This window comes from Artemia sp. Qi Xiang Cuo, chromosome 6 (genome assembly GCF_049724085.1).
Source record: "Artemia sp. Qi Xiang Cuo chromosome 6, ASM4972408v1, whole genome shotgun sequence".
Lineage (NCBI taxonomy): Eukaryota > Metazoa > Arthropoda > Branchiopoda > Anostraca > Artemiidae > Artemia > Artemia sp. Qi Xiang Cuo.
This window is the reverse complement of record NC_142799.1, coordinates 9,416,706-9,435,587: the sequence shown is the minus strand read 5'-3', so window position 1 is coordinate 9,435,587 and position 18,882 is coordinate 9,416,706. Positions and strand designations below refer to the sequence as shown.

General features: G+C 36.6%; 1 protein-coding gene across 2 annotated transcripts in view; it reads left to right on the top strand.

The window, feature by feature from the left end:
* LOC148950844 (uncharacterized) overlaps positions 1–18,882 on the top strand; it is an 84,854-nt gene that overhangs the window by 55,202 nt on the left and 10,770 nt on the right. For both annotated transcript variants that reach the window (XM_089090039.1, XM_089090040.1), the window contains exon 8: positions 3,665–3,745. In XM_089090039.1, coding sequence (XP_088946165.1) covers positions 3,665–3,745 — 81 coding nt within the window. The remainder of the gene's footprint in view (positions 1–3,664; positions 3,746–18,882) is intronic.

Here is an 18,882-nt window from a genome sequence, read left to right as displayed (position 1 = left end):
CGTAACTAACTTCTATATTCGTATGTTTTTCTTCTGGCAAAAAATACAAAATTGCAGATTTTTGCAGATATGAGCTTGAAACCTATGTAGTAGGGTTTTCTGATACGCTGAATCTGACGGTGTGATTTTCATTAAAATTCTTTCACTTGTAGGGGATTTTTCCCCCCTCTTTAAAAAATCGAGTAAATTTTCTCAGACTCGTAGCCTTTGATGAGTAATACTAAACATAATAAAATTTATATATTTAGAATCAGCATTATAAGCCCATTCTTTTGATACATTTATTGACATCAAAATTCCGTTTTTAAAAGTTTCGATTACTATTGAGCCGTATCGCTTGTTTTTTTATTGTTTTTTTTTATTACGTATATGTTATTACGTATATGGGGGGGGTTCTCCCCTTAGTCAATACCACGCTCTTTACGTTAAAAGTTAAAAAAAATTTAATTCACAAACTCCTGAATCACAAAGGCCGTTTAATTAGAATAGATAGCTCTTTTGAAATCACTAAAAAAAACTGTCGCGTAAAGAGCGTGGTATTGACTTGGGGGAGAACCCCCTCATATACGTTATAATTTCTGTTCGTTTTAAGTTCTAATGTTGCTTCTTACTTTAAGTTGAAAAAAACTTGTTTTTTTTTTAATTTAATTTCTGATCGTTTTTAAATAATGCTTGGAAATCCAGCACCTCATTCATAGAAATGTCCCTTACCCCAAAAAAAAATCCTCCACAGACAGATTCTCCCGAGTAACCCCCTCCTGCAGCCCCACCCTCCAGAAAAAAATCCTTCCTGAAAATGTCTGTATACTTCCCAATAACCAATAAATAATGCTGGCAAGTCCGGTGCCCCCTTCATGGCAATTTCCCTTCCCCCATGAAAACTTCCTTCATGGACAGATCCTCCAACATAAACCCCGACCCCCCCCCACTACCAGAAAAAAACCCTCCTGAAAACTTCTGTATACTTCCCAATAACCAATACTATATGTTAACATTGGGTAAAGTTCATAACTTTTAGCCCTCCCTTCGGGGACTTCGGGGGGTTAAGTCATCCTAAAAGACATAGTTATCATATTTTCGACCATGCTGAACAAAATGGCTATCTCAAAATTTTGATCAGGTGACTTTGGGAAAAAAATGAGCGTGGGAGGGGGTCTAGTTGCCCTCCTTTTTTTTGTCACTTAAAAGGGCACTATAACTTTTAATTTCCGTTCCAATGAGCCCTGCCACGATATTCTAGGACCACTGGGCGATACGATCACCCCTGTGGAAAAAAAAAACAAAACAAAAAAACAAATAAAAACGCATCCGTGATCTTTGTTCTGGCAAAAAATGCAAAATTCCACATTTTTGTAGATAGGAGCTTGAAACCTCTACAGTAGGGTTCTCTGATACCCTGAATATGATGGTGTGATTTTCATTAAGGTTCTATAACTTTTAGGGGGTCTTTCCCCCTTTTTTTGAAAATCAGCCAAATTTTCTCAGGCGCGTAACTTTTGATGGCTAGCACTAAACGTAATGAAAGTTATATATTTGAAATCAGCATTGAAATCTGATTCTTTTGATGTATCTATTGGTATCAAAAACCCGTTTTCTAGAGTTTCGGTTACCATTGAGCCGGGTCGCTCCTTACTTACAGTTCGTTACCACGAACTGTTTGATTACCATCGAACTGTTTGATAAATGTATAACATTTCCTTAAATCAGATACGTACGCAGGATTTTTTTCGAGGGGGGGGGGAGAGTAATAAAAGAGTAGGTTTTGTTCGATAATTTGAATAAGAACTATCCATAAAACTTAAGAACATTTTGTTTTTTGGGCAGAGAGGACGAGTTCCCCTAGCTGCATATGTCCCTGTTATAGGTACCAACTTTTAAGGAAACGTAATATCATGTCTGATAGTACCGTGCTTTGATTTGGGGCGGTCACCTCACTTCTTAAATTGTTCTTGAACAGTCACTTGTTAAAAGACGAGGTCACCAGTCTGTATTTTTGAGTGGGCTCTGCCCTAAAAATATACAACTGGTCAAAATTCTTGGATGATGCTGATATCAACAAGATGTAACATGCCTGCCTTTCTACTAAAATTTATCTATGAAGCATTTGCTTTTAAATAGGATATTTGCAGAAATTGTGACCATTGCTCCCTTGGCTCTATGAATTTTATTGCCCTAGAGACACTTTTTTGAACATTTCAGATTTTTGCAGCAGCTTCACTCATCTGCATCTTTTTCAACGAAAAGAAAAAAGAGAAACATAAAGAACAAAAAAATTTGTGCTTCTTAATGCAGGGCCATATCCAAGATTTTTTCCACGGGGGGTTACAAAAGAATTTTTGGGGGAAGGGGGCTACAAAAAAAACTTTAAAAGCTCATCAAAAATTTGTTAACATTCATTTGTCACGTTTTTTTCGAGTGTGACAAACATTTGGGGGGGGGTTCAAACCTCCTAACCTTCCCCCTTCCCTGAATACGTCCTTGTCTTAAGGGGATGCAATACCTTAGACGGTCGCCCTATGTCGTCCAATGTAGTTTAATTTGTGTGGCCAAACTGTATAGAATTGATTTGGCAATCTTGGTATAACTTGCAGAGCTTGGATAAAAGATATTACAGATATACAGATATTACAGATAAATGCGTTTATCCGGCTCTTTTATAATAAAAGATATTATAAAAGAGTCGGATATACGCAAAAGCGGACACCTACTTTCCAGAAATCTTAGAAAAACCATTCGACTTCTCCCATTTTATGCCAGAGAGCTATTCAGATTTAATGATCATATTTTAAGATTTCATTGATCTTGTTTCAAAATCTTCATTAGCGTTTTGGAATTAGGCTACAGCGATGTTCCTTATAAATTTTTTTTAAAACTTTTATTTTATCCATCATAAACTTTTTTAGTTTGTTTAGCCGAACTTTCTGTAATTGATTGGCGGGTCTCCCCATAACTTGTACAGCCTGGATGAAGATCTGAAAAAACGACAGAAAACTAAAAGCTGAAATCTACTTTCCCAGAATTCAGAGAAAAATCACTTAGCTGCTCTCGTTTTGTGTCGGAGATGAAAACCCGAGATTCGTGCTGAACAAACATAGTCAAGCTTCTTACAGGTGTTGGTGAAAGAGAGAAAGAATATGCATGCCAGAAACATAAAATGAATCGGGAGCTCTAGAGTACCGTAACATTTATAAAGATGTGCAAATAAAACATTCCATAAAATCCGTAAATATAGTTAATAAACAGACACAAGAAGAGCATAAATAATGAAAGAGAAAAAGAAAACAAAGGTTTCTAATGAAACATTGTAACGGTGTAAAACACATGGTCATTGACTGCAAATTTGCAAGGTATCTTGAAAATCATAAGTGGAATAAGTCAAAACGTCTTAAAAAGTACACAAATATAAAAATCCTGACATAAGGAGCGAAAACCGGGCCCACAAGCATTTCAGGCATGCATGCATAGTGGAACACTCTTATAGCGAAATGCGAAATGTCTTTACGTTCTTCCACTTTATCTCCTAGACACGTTTATTTATTTGAGCGTTTTTTCTTTGTTTTTTTTTTTCCAATGAATCAATTTGTATTTAACCTCAAGGAAAATCTTGAGAAAAATTATTTTTCTCTTTAAAAACAGCGTATTATCTTCAGTCTTTAAATTTCAGGTGGATATACTATGTCATTCTGAGCTTCTGTTACCGGAGTATCATTTATTAGATGTTGCTTATGCAACATCTTGGACACAGGTAACACTTCATCACATATATAATCACTTAGTTAAAGATAAAGCTTTCCAAAATATATATGACCCATAAATATGAAGGGGTTTTGCCAAACCCTTTTAACACACGCTAAAATTTAACCTTTTCATCTTGATGGTCTGAAGTATTGCCTGAAATGAAGCTATATTCAGTCCAAATGTTTTGAAATGCAGTCAATAAATACAAGACTTATAATTTCCAATTATTTATATTTATTATATTCGACAATACTTTCCTGGATGCGCAGGTTAAAAGTTTGAGCAAAACGAGGAACGGGGAGGTTAGCAGCCCCACTTATATTCAGAGTACATTCTATATTTTTTCGTTTAAGTACTAATTAGTTTATGGTTTGAACCCCCCCCCCCGAAAAAAAAACACATGCTCTGTATGCTAAAGTTTACTTTTCTATCACTATTGTTTGCTACTGTTCAGTGGCGGATCCAGGGGGCAAAGGGGGCGCGCGCCCCCTAGCGTAGTCTAAAGTTGTGTAATTTACTTAATTAACTCAAGTTTGCGTTAATTAAACGTGCTCCTAACGCAAGTTTGTTGGATCAACCTATTTTGCGCTCCCCCCTAACTTTTTTTTTTGATCAACCTATTTTGTGCCCCCCCCCCCCAAAAAAAAAATCCTGGATCCGCTCCTGCTACTCTTTATCCTTAATTTAGTTTAATTTATATCAGACTTCAGTGACCAGGAGATGCTGAAGGTGTGAAATCCCATCCATAATTGCGCCCATCCGCAATCTTTGTTCGTTTATCTTTTATGTCTATCGTTGTGCAATTCGTTCTAAATTGTTTTTCTTTTTTGAATTCTTCTTGATATTCCACTCGGTTAAGCTTCGGTTGGAGTGTAGCTGAAGTTTAACTTGCGTTTTGGTAAGAGAGTAGAGACTGGTCTTATCCTAGAAGTGTTCAATGGGAGTAAAAGTAACTTAGAGCGGGGGGAGTAAAAACCAATTGGATTTTATAGTTAGAAAACCAATTTACAGGCAACAGAAATCAGGAGGGGATCAAATTTAGTTATCGCCTACCTCCGGATATAGCGTGGTGTATTAGATGTCAATGTTTCACTGGATACCTCACTCAGCCTTGTCCGATTTTCCTGTTAGGGTTTGACATCGTTCTTTTTCTTAGGCAGCGCTATTGCGCTACCTATGATTGTCGAAATGAGCTTTTTCATTTGCTAAATTGGGGGGCGGGGGAGGGTGTGTGATGGGACTTTTCATATTTTGAGTTCTTTCAGCTCCTATAAGCATCTAACCTCGCTATTTGCTTTTTTTTCAAAAGAATATTATTTTAGTGTTTAGAGTTTTCTCTCTTGACGTTGAGCCATAAATATTCCTCCAAATGAAAAAAGGATAGGAAGTAAATTGCAACCCATCTCATTAGTTCCGTATTGAACTCGGAGAATTTGAGTAAATTAGACCATAAAGCTTATAAAATAAAGAAGTTTGCAAATAATTGTTTATGATAACTGTTCATTTTGTATGGATATCATAAAATTTGGGTCAAATTTAGTAACGGCCAGAATATCTGTGGAAACGCATTTGCCTCTGCTCCGGTGCTAGAGCTATATATCTTTCATCTGGAGGTCACTTGTCCAGTCCTTTGATAGTTCTTTGGTTCAAATATTATCTACTCCTTCCCCTTAGTGGTCCTATCGTCCTATTGATGGAACCAAGAATCTCAAAACAAGATTTCTATGAATACAAAAGAGTATACATATACTACTACTACTAATAATAACTTTCACCTTAGCATCAATCCGCCCAAGGCCAACACAGCTACACACGCTTCTCCATACCATTCCTGTCAAAGCCCCCCCCTCTTTACACCCTCCAAGGAAGCTCCTATTTCCCTTAAATCTTTCTTTACAACATCCTCCCGCCCCAACCTCGGACGACCTGCTTTCCGTTTAGCCTTAGAGGGTTGACCCAAAAGCACAATCTTTGGCAATCTGTCATCCTTCATCCGCGGAACATGCCTTAGCCATCTCAACCTTTCTCTCATTATAGCCCTAGAAAACGGGATTAAACAATACTTTTGCTACAGCCTACTGTTTGAAATACAGTCAGTCAGTCGGGTACCCAGAACAATCCGTAGACAATTTCTCTTGAAAACACCTAGCAAAAATTTCTCCGTTTTTCGGATCAACCATGCTTTAGAACCATATTAGATCACTGTCATCACTGGAGCTTCCACTATTCTAATCTTGGTTCCCAAACTTGTCTTCTTGTTTTTCCAAAAACTGTGAAAAAAAACCCTGAGCCTTGGCAATTCTACTTTACAAAGGACACAATACAAATATTATATAGAAATACAAAAGAAAAATGTAAAAAATGAAATATAGACATAAAAGATGAAACTAGGGTATAAAAAGGGCACTAGCCCTTCCAATTTCCAATCGAATGAACCCTTCTTGAAGTTTTTACAAAAACACTTTCTATAAGAACCTTATATGTCCCCAGGGCGTAACTTACAACCCTTGTCCTGAGGGTTGTAGGGGGTTTTCATTCTCAAAGACCTAATTTTCAGAACTTTCAACTACGTTGAACAAAATGTCTATCTCAAAGTTTTGATTGGATATGTTTGGGCAAATGGTGGGCGTGAGAGGGGGTTTAGTTGCCCTCTAATCACTTTCGTCTATTAAAAAAGGCACTAGTCCTTTGAATTTTCAATAAAATGAGCCCTTTTTGAAGTTTCTACGACAACACTTTCTATAAAAACCTTATATGCCCCTAGGGCAGAACTTACAGCCCTTTCCCTGAGGATTGTGGGGGGAGTGTCCTCAAAAACATAATTTCCAGATCTTTCAACTATGTTGAACAAAATGGGTATCTCAAAATTTTGATTGGAGGTGTTTAGGGAAATGGTGGGCGCGGAAGGGGTGTTATTTGCCTTCCAATCACTGTCGGGTATTAAAAACGGCACTAGCCATTCCAATTTCCAATCGAAAGAGCCCTTTTCGAACGTTCTAAGACAACTCCTTCGATACGAAGTGCCCTGGTCTAAAGGAAACAAACAAACTAAAAAATAAATAACACATTATGCCAACATCGTTCTTTACTTACGCAGCGCTATTGCGCTGCCTATGAAATACTGGATGATGTGTTAGTATTTGTCCCTTTTCATAAACACTGAGTTTTAAGACGTACTTTGTAATACAACTACGAATTCTATTAACATTTGATACATGCAAGTTCACAGGGCTTTTAGGCTACCTTCTTTTTTCTTTTTTTTTAGCAATTCTACTTCTTGGTTCATAAATTCCGCTGTTTCTCGAATATCGCGAAATTTTTGTACTTTTGTTAAATGAATATTACGACCTTGTTAGCTTTTGGATAACCTCGATTAAACAAGTAAATTTACTTAAAGTTGTTTTTTTTTTAAACAAAACTAGTTAGCTTTCTAACTCCACATTGTTAACAAGGGTCATTCTTTACTCCCATGAACAATTTGATTATTATTGTGGGAAAGATATTATTTGTTTCAAAATAAGTTTTTATGTGATTTAAAGACTTTCATGAGGGATAAGGAGGAATTCCCTCCCCGAAATTATGGGAGGAAACTTTCTGGAAAAATTCAAATAGGAGGCTAACAAATATTTGTTCGCATTTTTTTTAGCACGGAGCACATTTTTTAGAATAGTTTTTCAATAGAGCAAAAGTAGAATCTAAGATGGGGGTGGGCATTAATCCCTTGTCTTCGTTAATACGAAGTTTTCTTCATTTGCGTTGTACTCAAATCGCCGGTTGCTTCTAATGCAACGCAGTTCACAACTTTCTGGATTTTAGGATTTGAATTTCCTTGATTTGTCAATAAATAAATGAAACCCAAAGCGAACAGAAATTACAATAAATAATCAAGTAAAACTCAAAACGAGCAGAATCTAAGAAGAGTAGGGCGGACGCCCCCCCCCCACCCCATCCCTTCTAAATGCTAGAATACAATTTGTACTTTACTGAAAATAAATCCTTATTTTGAGCTATTTTTTTTTATTTCTCATTTAGTAAAAAAAAAATCACATTAAAATCAAAATCACTGGAAAAAAAACAAATAAATGTAAATTGACATATACAGGGTGTTCCAAAATGGTTGACCCCATTCTAAATGCCCATATCTCGGAAACTACTCGATGGATCTTAATGAAACTAAATACACTTTATGTTGAAGGTCATATGTTTTATTGGTTAAATTTACAAAAATAAGTACAAATATTTGTTGGTTCTAAGACAGATTTTTATAAATGTTCAATATGAGCGCCGCCTGTGACTCTGCAAACGTCGAGTCGGTATTCGAGCTCTTGCCAAACTCGCTGTAGCATGTCTTCGGTAACAGTCTCCAGTGCAGCTGTAATTCTCTGTTTCAGTTCTTCAATGTTAGCTGGAAGAGGAGGTACGAAGACTAGTCCTTTCACATAGCCCCAGAGGAAAAAATCACACGGCGAAAGGTCGGGTGATCGTGGTGGCCATTTCAGAAGCAAATCGTCTTCTTCGAGTTTATCTAGCATTTCAACACAAAATTCTTTACGTTTTCGCTTATCACTTTCCCTCAAGGCCTGAACGAGCTGAAGCTTTTAAGGTTCAAATCGCAATCGTTTCCTCAGAATTCGCCAAACTGTTGTTTGTGGAATGTGGGTTTCCACACTTGCTCTTCTAACACTCTTCCGAGGACTACGCAGGAAGGCTTCACGAACCTACTCCACTGTCTCTGCTGATGTTGATGGCTGTCCTGGCGATTTAAATATGCATAAGCAGCCGTTTTCTTGAAATTTTTGGTGCCAAGTCCTAATTTGTTTTGTAGTTCGTGTCTTCTTTGCAAATTTTGTGAAGAAAGCACGCTGCAGTGTCTTAGGTGACTTAGTCCGAGCGTACTCTAAGACGCAAAACGCCTTTTCTTTTGAATTGAACGGAATATCTTAATCTGAAAAGATAGAAATACCAAACATTACACACAAAAACTTGAAACGTTTCTACACAAGCTGTGAGAATTTGAGGTCATTCCAACAAAGATTGCCAAAGTTATGGGACTACAAAATGGGGTAAGCCATTTTGGAACACCCTGTATATATATATATATATATATATATATATATATATATATATATATATATATATATATATATATATATATATATATATATATATATATATATATATAAACAGCTACGCACGCTCCTCCTCCATCCCAATCTATTCAAAGCCTCCCTTTTTACACCCGCCCACGAAGCTCCCACTTCCTTTAAATCTTTCTTTATGACGTCCTCCCACCCCAGACGGGACGACCTGTTTTCCGTTTAGCCCTAGATGGTTGGCCGAAAAGAACAAACTTCGGCAATCTGTCATCCTTCATCCGCACAACGTGCCCTAGCCACCTCAACCTTTCTTTCATTATAGCCCTAGAGAGCGGTATTGAACCACATTTTTCGTATAGCCTATTGTTTGAAATACGGTCAGTCAGCCGGGTACCCAGAACAATCCTTAAGCAATTTCTCTGGAAAATATCTACCAAATCTTCATCCGCTTTTCGGAGCGTCCATGCTTCAGAGCCATATTTGACCACTGTCATCACTGTAGCTTATAATATTCTAATCTTGGTTTGCAGACTTATCTTTCTATTCTTCCAGACTTTTTTTAACTGTGAAAAAACACACTGAGCCTCGGCTATTCTATATTTAACATCTTCAATGCTCCCACCATCTTTACTAATAATACTACCAAGGTAAGTGAAGCTGCCCACCTGATCAATCTTTTCATTACCCAACGTCACCTTTTCACCTTCATTTATTCCCAGCCTTAGTGACTTTGTCTTCCTAACATTAATTTTCAAACCAATCCTAGACCCCCTAACTCGCAAAACCTCTAAAACTTCATTCATTTTGCTCACGCTTTCATCTAAATCTTCAGCATAATCCAAGTCCAGGAGACTTTTTCCTCCCCATTTGATTCCGTGGTCTCCCATTGCCTTTCCTGTGCTCCTTAAAACAAAGTCCATCAAAATAATCCATACAAAGGGGGATAGAACACAACCCTGCTTAACTCCTGATTTAATACAAAACCAGCTGCTAACCTTATTTCCTACCTTAACCGTAGCAGAGTTATTTTCGTACATAGCACTAATCACTTTAATGTGTTTGTCTAGTATACCATACAAGGATAAAACCTTTACTACAGCTCTTCTATCAACAGAATCAAACACATTCTCATAATCTATAAAACTGAGGACAGCTATTTGAAAACTCAGGTACTTCTCAATTTTTAACCTATGAGTGAAAATTTAGTCGACACGTCCTCTGCTCTTTCTGAAACTGCAATCTTTTTTTCTTTAAACCTTTTGTACTGCATCTCTCACTCTAAAAAGTATCATATTACTAAGTAATTTACTACCTACAGAGACCAGACTAATGCCTCGATAATTACCACACTCACTTTTATCACCTTTCTTATAAAGTGGCTTAATTAAATTTGTTTACCACCCGTTTACCACCCTATCAGCACCTGGAGCCTTATTATTCTTTAATCCTATTAGTACTGTTGCTAATTCCTCCTCACAAAAGAAATCTTCCTTCACATCCAAGGTATCACAAACTTTTTAAATTTTCTCTATATTTTTCCCTGCAAGTCTATCTCGGTTAAGCAAATGCTCAAAATGTTCGGCCCATCTCTCTTTAGTTTTTTCCTTATCGCTAATTGCGACCCCATTCGTATCTTTAACTGGGCCAAGTCCGGATTGACTCCTCCTCTCATTTGTTAACGTGCCAGTACAATATTTTACTATTATGCCGTCTAGCTGCATCTTCCAGTTCCTCGGCAATTTTATCCATGGCCTCCACTTCACAACTCCTTAGTTCATATTTTACTGCTTTCTCCACTTCCTTTACATTTCTTTTGTTTTCATACGATCTATCACTCAGATAATTCTTGTAGAAGCCCTTTCTCCTTTCTGTTAAACATAAAGGTTTTTCACTAATATTCTTAGCTGCAGTTCTAGCCTTCTTCCCTAATACACCTTCAGCAACTTCACAAATTATTTTTCTAAAATTATTCCAACCATCTTCCACATTATCAAATTTTAAACTCTGAAGTTTAGTATTCAACTGTTCCTGGAAAGTTTCTCTCAAATTCTCATCCTGAAGTCTACCAACATCATAACTTCCCGGGAGGTAGTTACCCTTCCAAAATTTCAGCTTTAAATTAACCCTTGACACTACTAGATGGTGATCTTTACTTTTAACATCAATAACAGCACTCCTAAATACCCTTGTATCTTGTAATGATTCTGCCAATCTTCGGTTTATTAAAACTAAGTCAATAAGGTGTGCTGTCTTACCATCATGTGAATACCATGTAAACTTGTGAGCCGTTTTATGACCAAACACCGTATTGGTTATAACTAGATTGTTATACCTACAAAATTGCAAGTCTGTATCCATTACTATTTTCTTTTCTTACACCAAATTTTCCGAGGCTAGGATACCATCTATCCCTATTTCTACCAACCTGGGCATTAAGATCTCCCAGTAAAAACATCATATTTCTACCTGGGACCCTGTCTATTTTCTCCTGTAACTGTAAGTAAAATACATCTGAGTCACTAGTATCTCCGTCAGTCGGTTCTACAGGGGCGTATACTACTATAACTGATACCCTGATCTTTTTAGTCATAAAATGAGCAGTTAGTATTCTATTATTAATACCTTCCCAGCCCAAACAAGACTTAGCAGCTTCCTTATTCATCATGAGCCCTACTCCCTGTCTATGCACTTCATACTTCCTGCCTGAGTAAACAAATTCTATATCACCTAATTTCATGCTTCCTGCCCATGAGATATGAGTTCTGAAATCCCTAATAAGTCGAATTCGAATCGTTTGAATTCGTCAGTCAAAATGTCGATACGATAGTCATTTTTTAATGTCGTAACATTCCAAGTTCCAATTTTCATGTTCTTTAAATCATTGAAATTATTTTCGCCTCAGGAAAAGCAATGATCCCGGATACCAGTGTAGGATGGGGATCACATATCTTCTCAGGTCTACACCGAAGTGCTTAAGCCGGCTTAGAACCGGACAGCAAGAAGTCCCTGGGACCTCCATGAATGTAGGCTTTGTGGAATCCTGGGCCCATCTTGGTCACAACATGGTTTTCAGCACTTGGCGATGCTCTTCTATCAACAAGAGTCAAGATCCTGCACAGACAGCCTCAAGTCTATTACCTCCGACTCATTATATATTCATGCCTACAAACATTGTGCTACTACGGGGAGGCAACTCATAATAGATAAATTAGCTAGGAAGAGGATTTTCAGCCCAAAGGCCCCCATCAAAACATACCAAGCCTAGAAAAATTGTCCATTAGTCAGAATCTCGTGCGAATGCTGTGTCGTTTACTAGGCTACAATTTACTTTACGGACGCCACTCCTCAAGTGGGAATAGAGTTGACCGCAAGGCCCCTGGTCTTACGGGTGCCCTGAAAGGGTCGAGGCAGCCCTATGCAGAGGACTCTGTCTATAGACCTGGATATTGCTCCCTGCTGGAGTTTTTATCCAATAGAGGATACACCTGCGACGGTGTTCTGCGTCACCATACAATTCAACCCGTTACAGGGAGAAGTTTTGCAACTCATGGGACTTATGGACAAACCAGTGGGACCTTTTGAGTGTACATTTGAGGGGCCTTCTTCCTCCTCCGCCTGTATTATGAAACTGGGGCGAGGGTGCCCCAGTTTCTATTATGGACCCCCAGGGACAAGATCCCCCCTTGGTCTGTGCCTCCTATGGAGGTACCCTACATATCTGTAGAGCGTTCCCCTATAGAATATATTAGAATATATTATCAATATATTATCAAGAATATATTATCATGGAGCTTTAGAAGTAAAACTTTCCTGATTGCCTTAGCAAAAGACAAACACTTCCATAAATCTAAACTATGCATTAGTATGAATATTATTAACATTATTCAAGATTGAAAAAATCAAATAATTAGTTAATTGACTTACCTCTAAAAATATATTTTCAGATAGATCATTCAGGTTATTCTGCTATATTTATCCCTTTATTTGACTATATATATATATATATATATATATATATATATATATATATATATATATATATATATATATATATATATATATATATATATATATATATATATATGTAAATATATACTGATATTCAATTTTGGATTTATTAAAGTTCAAAAATAGAAGATGTTTAAACTTTATTATGTTTTCAGCAAAGTTCACATTATGTTCTGACTTAATTAATGCTTATCATTGGTGTAGTGTAGCTCTTTACATTTCTTTGGAAAACTTCTTTTATGGTCAAAGCTTTTTAAAATTAATTTCCGTTCGTTTTAGTTGACATGTTTTTTTCATTGGTTAAGAAAAGAATATTTTAAATCTTTCTTCTTTTCTCTCTAAGAATCCAGATGTTGACTTACTGTTTATATATTGGACGAGATTTCGCAATAACTTTTAATAATATCCCCCCTCCACATGCCTTGAAATTTTCAGCTTAATTCCCTTAACTTTTCCTGAGATATTGCAGACACACCCTTGTGACAACCTCTGGTGCACTTATTCCATTTGTGTTTAGTTCAACATCACACGCAACATGCCCCGACAATTTTAATTTGATATCCTTAGCCGTTCTGGATATATCGTAGATATGGTCTATGGATAAAAATGGATGTATAGAGTGTCTTTCGATTTAGTTTAATGTTAAATAAATAAAAAAACAAGTTTTTAACTGAAAGTAAGGAGGGACATTAAAACATAAAACTAACAGAAATTATTCCGTATATGAAATGGGGTGTCCCCTCCTCAACGCCTTGCACCTTACGCTGAAGTTTTTTATTGTTGAAAAAAAATAGAGTTGTGAGAAGGAGTCAAACTTTAGCGTAAAGAGCGAGGCGTTGAGGAGGGGACAGCCCCTTTCATATACAGAATAAATTCTGTTCGTTTTAAGTTTTAATGTTGCTCCTTTCTTTCAGTGAAAAAAACTGGTTTTTTTAATTTAGTTTCTGAACGTTTTTGAATTAATGCAGGTTTTGATTTTGGCTCACCGTACATGAATAATTGAAACTAAATTGGCATATTAATTTTTCTTTTTCTTTTTTTTTTTGGTTAAGTGGCTTTCTCGAAAGTTGTTTAATTTTATTTACGAAAGTTTTTGTTAGCAATAAATATACGTAACTTACGAATTAACTTACGTAACGAACTTCTATATTCATATGTTTTAATGTGTATATAAGGGGGTTTGCCCCCTAGTCAATACCTCACTCTTTACGCTAAAGTTCATATTTTGTTCCAATTCTTTAGAAATGACCCCTTAATCACAAAGGCCGTTATTAAATTTTTCGACCATGCAGAACAAAATGACTATCCCAAAATTTTGATCGGGTGACTTTGGGGAAATATGAGCGTTGGAGGGGGCCTAGTTGCCCTCAATTTTTTTGTCGCTTAAAAAGGGCCCTAGAACTTTTAATTTCTGTTCGAATGAGCCCTCCCACGATATTCTAGGACCACTGGGTCGATACAATCACCCCCTGAAAAAAAAAAAATAGACAAACAAATAGGCATCCGTGATCTTTCTTTCTGCAAAAAATACAAAATTCAAAATTTTTGCATATAGGAACGTGAAACCTCTACTTTGGGAATTTTTATAATGCTAAATCTGATGATAGGATTTCTATTAAAGTTTTGCATCTTATAGGGGGTGTTCCCCTTTTTTTCGAAAATAAGGCAAATTTTCTCAGGCGCGTAACTTTTGGTGGGCAGACTAAACTTGATGAAAGTTATATATTTGAAATTAGTATAAAAACCTGATTCTTTTGATGTAACTATTGGTATCAAAATTCCGTTTTTAGAGTTTCGGTTACTATTGAGCCGGGTTGCTCCTCACTTACAGTTCGTTACCACGAACTGTTTGATTGCCAAAACCATGCTCTGAAGGTCCAACGTTATACCCAGATTTTTTCCTGGGATGTCGCAAAGACACCCTTTTTACAATCTGGTTTAACAACCTTTATTTTGAGTTAGTTTTGCATCCCCCTCAACTTTCCCTGAAAGTTTTAACTCTTTCGTCCCTGAGATACTGCATCTGTGCCATTTCAATAATCTTGATGTACTTATACTCTTTTGATTTAGTTCAATGGTAGTAGTAGTAGTAGTAGTAGTAGCTGTCGATGTAGAAGTAGCAGTAATGGCAGTAGTAATAGTAGTAGTAGCAGTCGCATGTAGTCGCCATCGCATTTCCAAGCAGTCATAGTCGCAGTTACAAAAAGTTGGAGTCACAATCTTAAGCTTTCGCAGTCGCAAGTAGTCATAAACGCAAGCAGTCAGTCGTAAATAGTCGCAATAGCTGTAGTAGTTGTAGCATAAGTAATAGTAGAAATAGTAGTAGTTATAGTAGCGCTGAAAGGCTAATATCCTCAGCCATTCTTGTAATTTTCCTGATGCGCCCTCATGACAGCCTTCATGCATATAGTTCGAATTCAACATACACCCCAAAATCCGCAGTGAAAGTCTCACTGCAGTATATCTTCCCAGAAAGTTTCACACATAGCACCCTTTTTTTAACATCCCCCTCAACATATGCTGAAGGTTTCAACTTTATACCATTAAACAGTTCCTGGGACATTGCAGACACGTCTTTTTGACACCCTGCATACGCATATTGTGTTTTGATTTAGTTCAGTATCCTCTCAACATCCCTTAGATTTCCTCCTTAGCCTAATACCCTTAGTTTTAGTAGTAGTAGTGGTAGCAGTAGTAGTTATAGTAGTAAAAGTAGTAGTATATAAATATTGCCTTTTGGTTAGTTCAACATCCCCCACAACAAGTCCACTAAGTTAACAAGTCCAACAAGTCAACTTAATACTCCAAGTCATTCCTAAAATTTTCGCTTTCATACCCTTAACTTTATCAGTAGTAGTACTAGTCATATTATTAAAAGTAGGAGTATTAGTAGTGGTAATAGCAGTAGCTGTGGTAGGAGTATTTGCAGTAGCAGTATTATGCGCATATTACCTGTTGGTCTATTGAACATTCTCCTCATCATGCCATGGAAGTTTCAAACTAATAATCCAAGCCGTCCTTAAAATATTGCGGATACGCCCTTTTTAAAACCTGTATGCACGTACTATGCTTTAATTTCGATCAAATTCCCCATCAAAATTTCCTGAAATTTTCATGTCAATACCCTTAGCCTTAGTAGTAGTCATAATAGTGGTAATAGCTGTTGTAGTACTAGTTGCAGCAGAAGTAGTAGTAGTAGTAGCGTGTGCATAATGTACTTTAGTCAATTGATTATTCCCCTCATCATTCGCTGAAAGTCCAACTTAATACCCTAAGCCAGTAGTTCTCAAACTGTGGTACGCGTGCCCCTTGGGGGTACGCAACATTTTTTAGGGGGAACGTGGCCGGCCAACAAAAAATAAATCACCCTTTTTATGTTTTAGCCATAGTTTACTTAGTACCGGTAACTGAGAAGGGGTATCTAAAAATTGTTGTTGGTAAAAAGGGGTACAGTGTCTAAATAAGTTTAAGAACCACTGCCCTAAGACTTTCCTGAGATACGGCTTTTGACAACCTGTATGCACATAGTGTGTTTTGATTCAGTATAACTTCCCCTTCAGTATTCCCTGAAATTTTCATCTTCATACCCTTAGCCTTAGTAGTAGTAGTACTCTTTGTAAGAGCAGTAGTAGCAGAAGTAGTAGTGTGCACATATTATCTTTTGGTAAATTTAACATCCCCCTCGTCATGCCCTGGAAAATTTAACTTATTACTCTAGGCCGTTCCTGAGGTATTGCTGATACACCCTTTTGACAGACAGTATGCATATAGCGTGTTTTATTTTAGCTCAACTACCTCCTCAACATTTTCTGAAATGTTCACCTTAGTATCTTCAGATTTAGTGGCAGTCGCGATAGAAGTAGTACTTGTAGTAGTGGTGGTTTTAGCAGTAGTAGTAGTAGTAGCAGTAGCAGCAGCATGCATATATTGTCTTTTGGTCGATTGATCATCCCCCTCGCCATTCCTGAGATATACCCTTTTAACAAGGTGCATGTACTTAGTGTATTTTGATCTAGTTCGACACTCCCCTCAACATTCCCTGAAAGCTTCACCTGAATCCCTTGGCCTTTAGACACCGTGGGTTAAACGTACCCCCATTTCCTGATAATAAATAATGTATGTAGACACTGGACGAGTTGCATAACTTACAGCTTTTCCCCCAGTCGCTGTGGGCGATCATCGTCCCCAGATGCATCGTTAGTGAACCTTTCAACTATGCTCAACAAAATTACTTTCAAATTTTTATCAAATATCTTCGGGGGAAAAGTGGCGTAAGAGGGGGACTGGTTGCCCTCCAGTCACCTTTGACCAGAGAAGAGATATTTAGACAATACGATCATCTCCTATCTCAACCATTAGACAAAGCTGGACCGGGATGGAGCTCCTCCGTAGAACACATAAAACAAGAGAAACATAAGCGATTTTAGATTTTTCATGGGTAGGCACGTGTGTGGCATCGGTATTCATAGCCTGGAAATCAGGAAAAGAATTAAGACGAATCGAGCGTCTAGGGGATAAGGTCGATAAGGAAGAATGTAATACCTTGGATAGATAAAAAAGGAAAATAATTGGTCTGGCTATAATAATGCAAAATATAAAGATAACATTGGTTTAAGAATGGATCGAAAAATAAAGAATGAATTTATGAGGATAATCAAGGTGAAAATAAGTTTTATTTGAACAATGCCATAACATGATCACATTTGATTAGGTAGTTTGGCGCTTCGCATTGACATTCCATTTCCATAGTTTTATCAATTTTTTCTCGAAGGGAAATTATGTGGTTGGCATGAATACAGACTCGCAGCTAAATGAAATTTAATCACTTCCTTTTTTCACATAGTTTATTGTTTTGATTCACCAAAAAAACTTTTTGCACAAAATAAGTTTAAAAAAAAGTAAAGAACTCCATTAAACTAAAAATAAACAGAAATAGAATCAAATAATCTACCAAGCATACAACTACCACAAATCGGTATTAAATAAATGAAACCCAAAACAAACAGAAATTAAAATAAGTCAAACTCGAAACGAGCAGAAATTAATCTGAGTAGGGTTCTAAACCCTATGATTTCTAAGACCCAGAATATAATTGTACTTTAATGAAAAAAATCCAAACGAATTTACTGAAAAAAATGTGTATTGTGAGTTTAATATCCATATGCTGATATTTATTCCTTAAAGTCTTAATTAATTTTTGATTTCTTAAAGTTATAAAAGTGAAAATATTTAAAAGAATTTTTTTCAGTAAAGTACAAATTATATTCTGGCTTTTAGAAATCATACGGGTTAGAACCCTACTCAGATTAATTTCTGCTCGTTTTGAGTTTGACTTATTTTAATTTCTGTTTGCTTTAGGTTTCATTTATTTATTAATACCGATTGCATATTATGATTGCATATACCGACTTGCATATTATGAAGTGAAATTTAAGAATCGTGAAATCAACAGAAATCACAACCAAGGAAAATGAACTAATAAGTAATTATTTTAGTTTTTAGTAGATTACAGGGTTGCCACCCTGACCTGGAAGAATTTACTAAATCGGAGAGGAAAAATTTACTAGATCGCATCTGTTTTTACTAAATGCTAAAAAAAAATTTCCTCTCCGATTTAGTAAATTCTTCCAGGTCAGGGTGGCAACCCTGTAATCTACTAAAAACTAAAATAATTACTTATTAGTTTATTTTCCTTGGTTGTGATTTCTGTTGATTTCACGATTCTTAAATTTCACTTCATAATATGCAAGTTTGCTAAAAAAAAATACCGAATAAATTGTTCAAGGGGGAAGTCCTCGCAGTCAACTTCCCAGTTCAAGTCTTTGCACTCAAGCCAGATTCGATGGATTAGTCCCGGCGGATAAGACAAAGATATTCAAAAGCAGAAAGAGGCATTCAAATCCAGCTTTCAAATATTTACGCTTAATTCTTATTAAGCTTTCAAATATTTAACCTTTACAGGTGGAAAGGTGGATAAGACAAAAGACAAAGATATTCAAAAGCAGAAAGGGGCATTAGAAAATTCTGTTACCAAACGCTC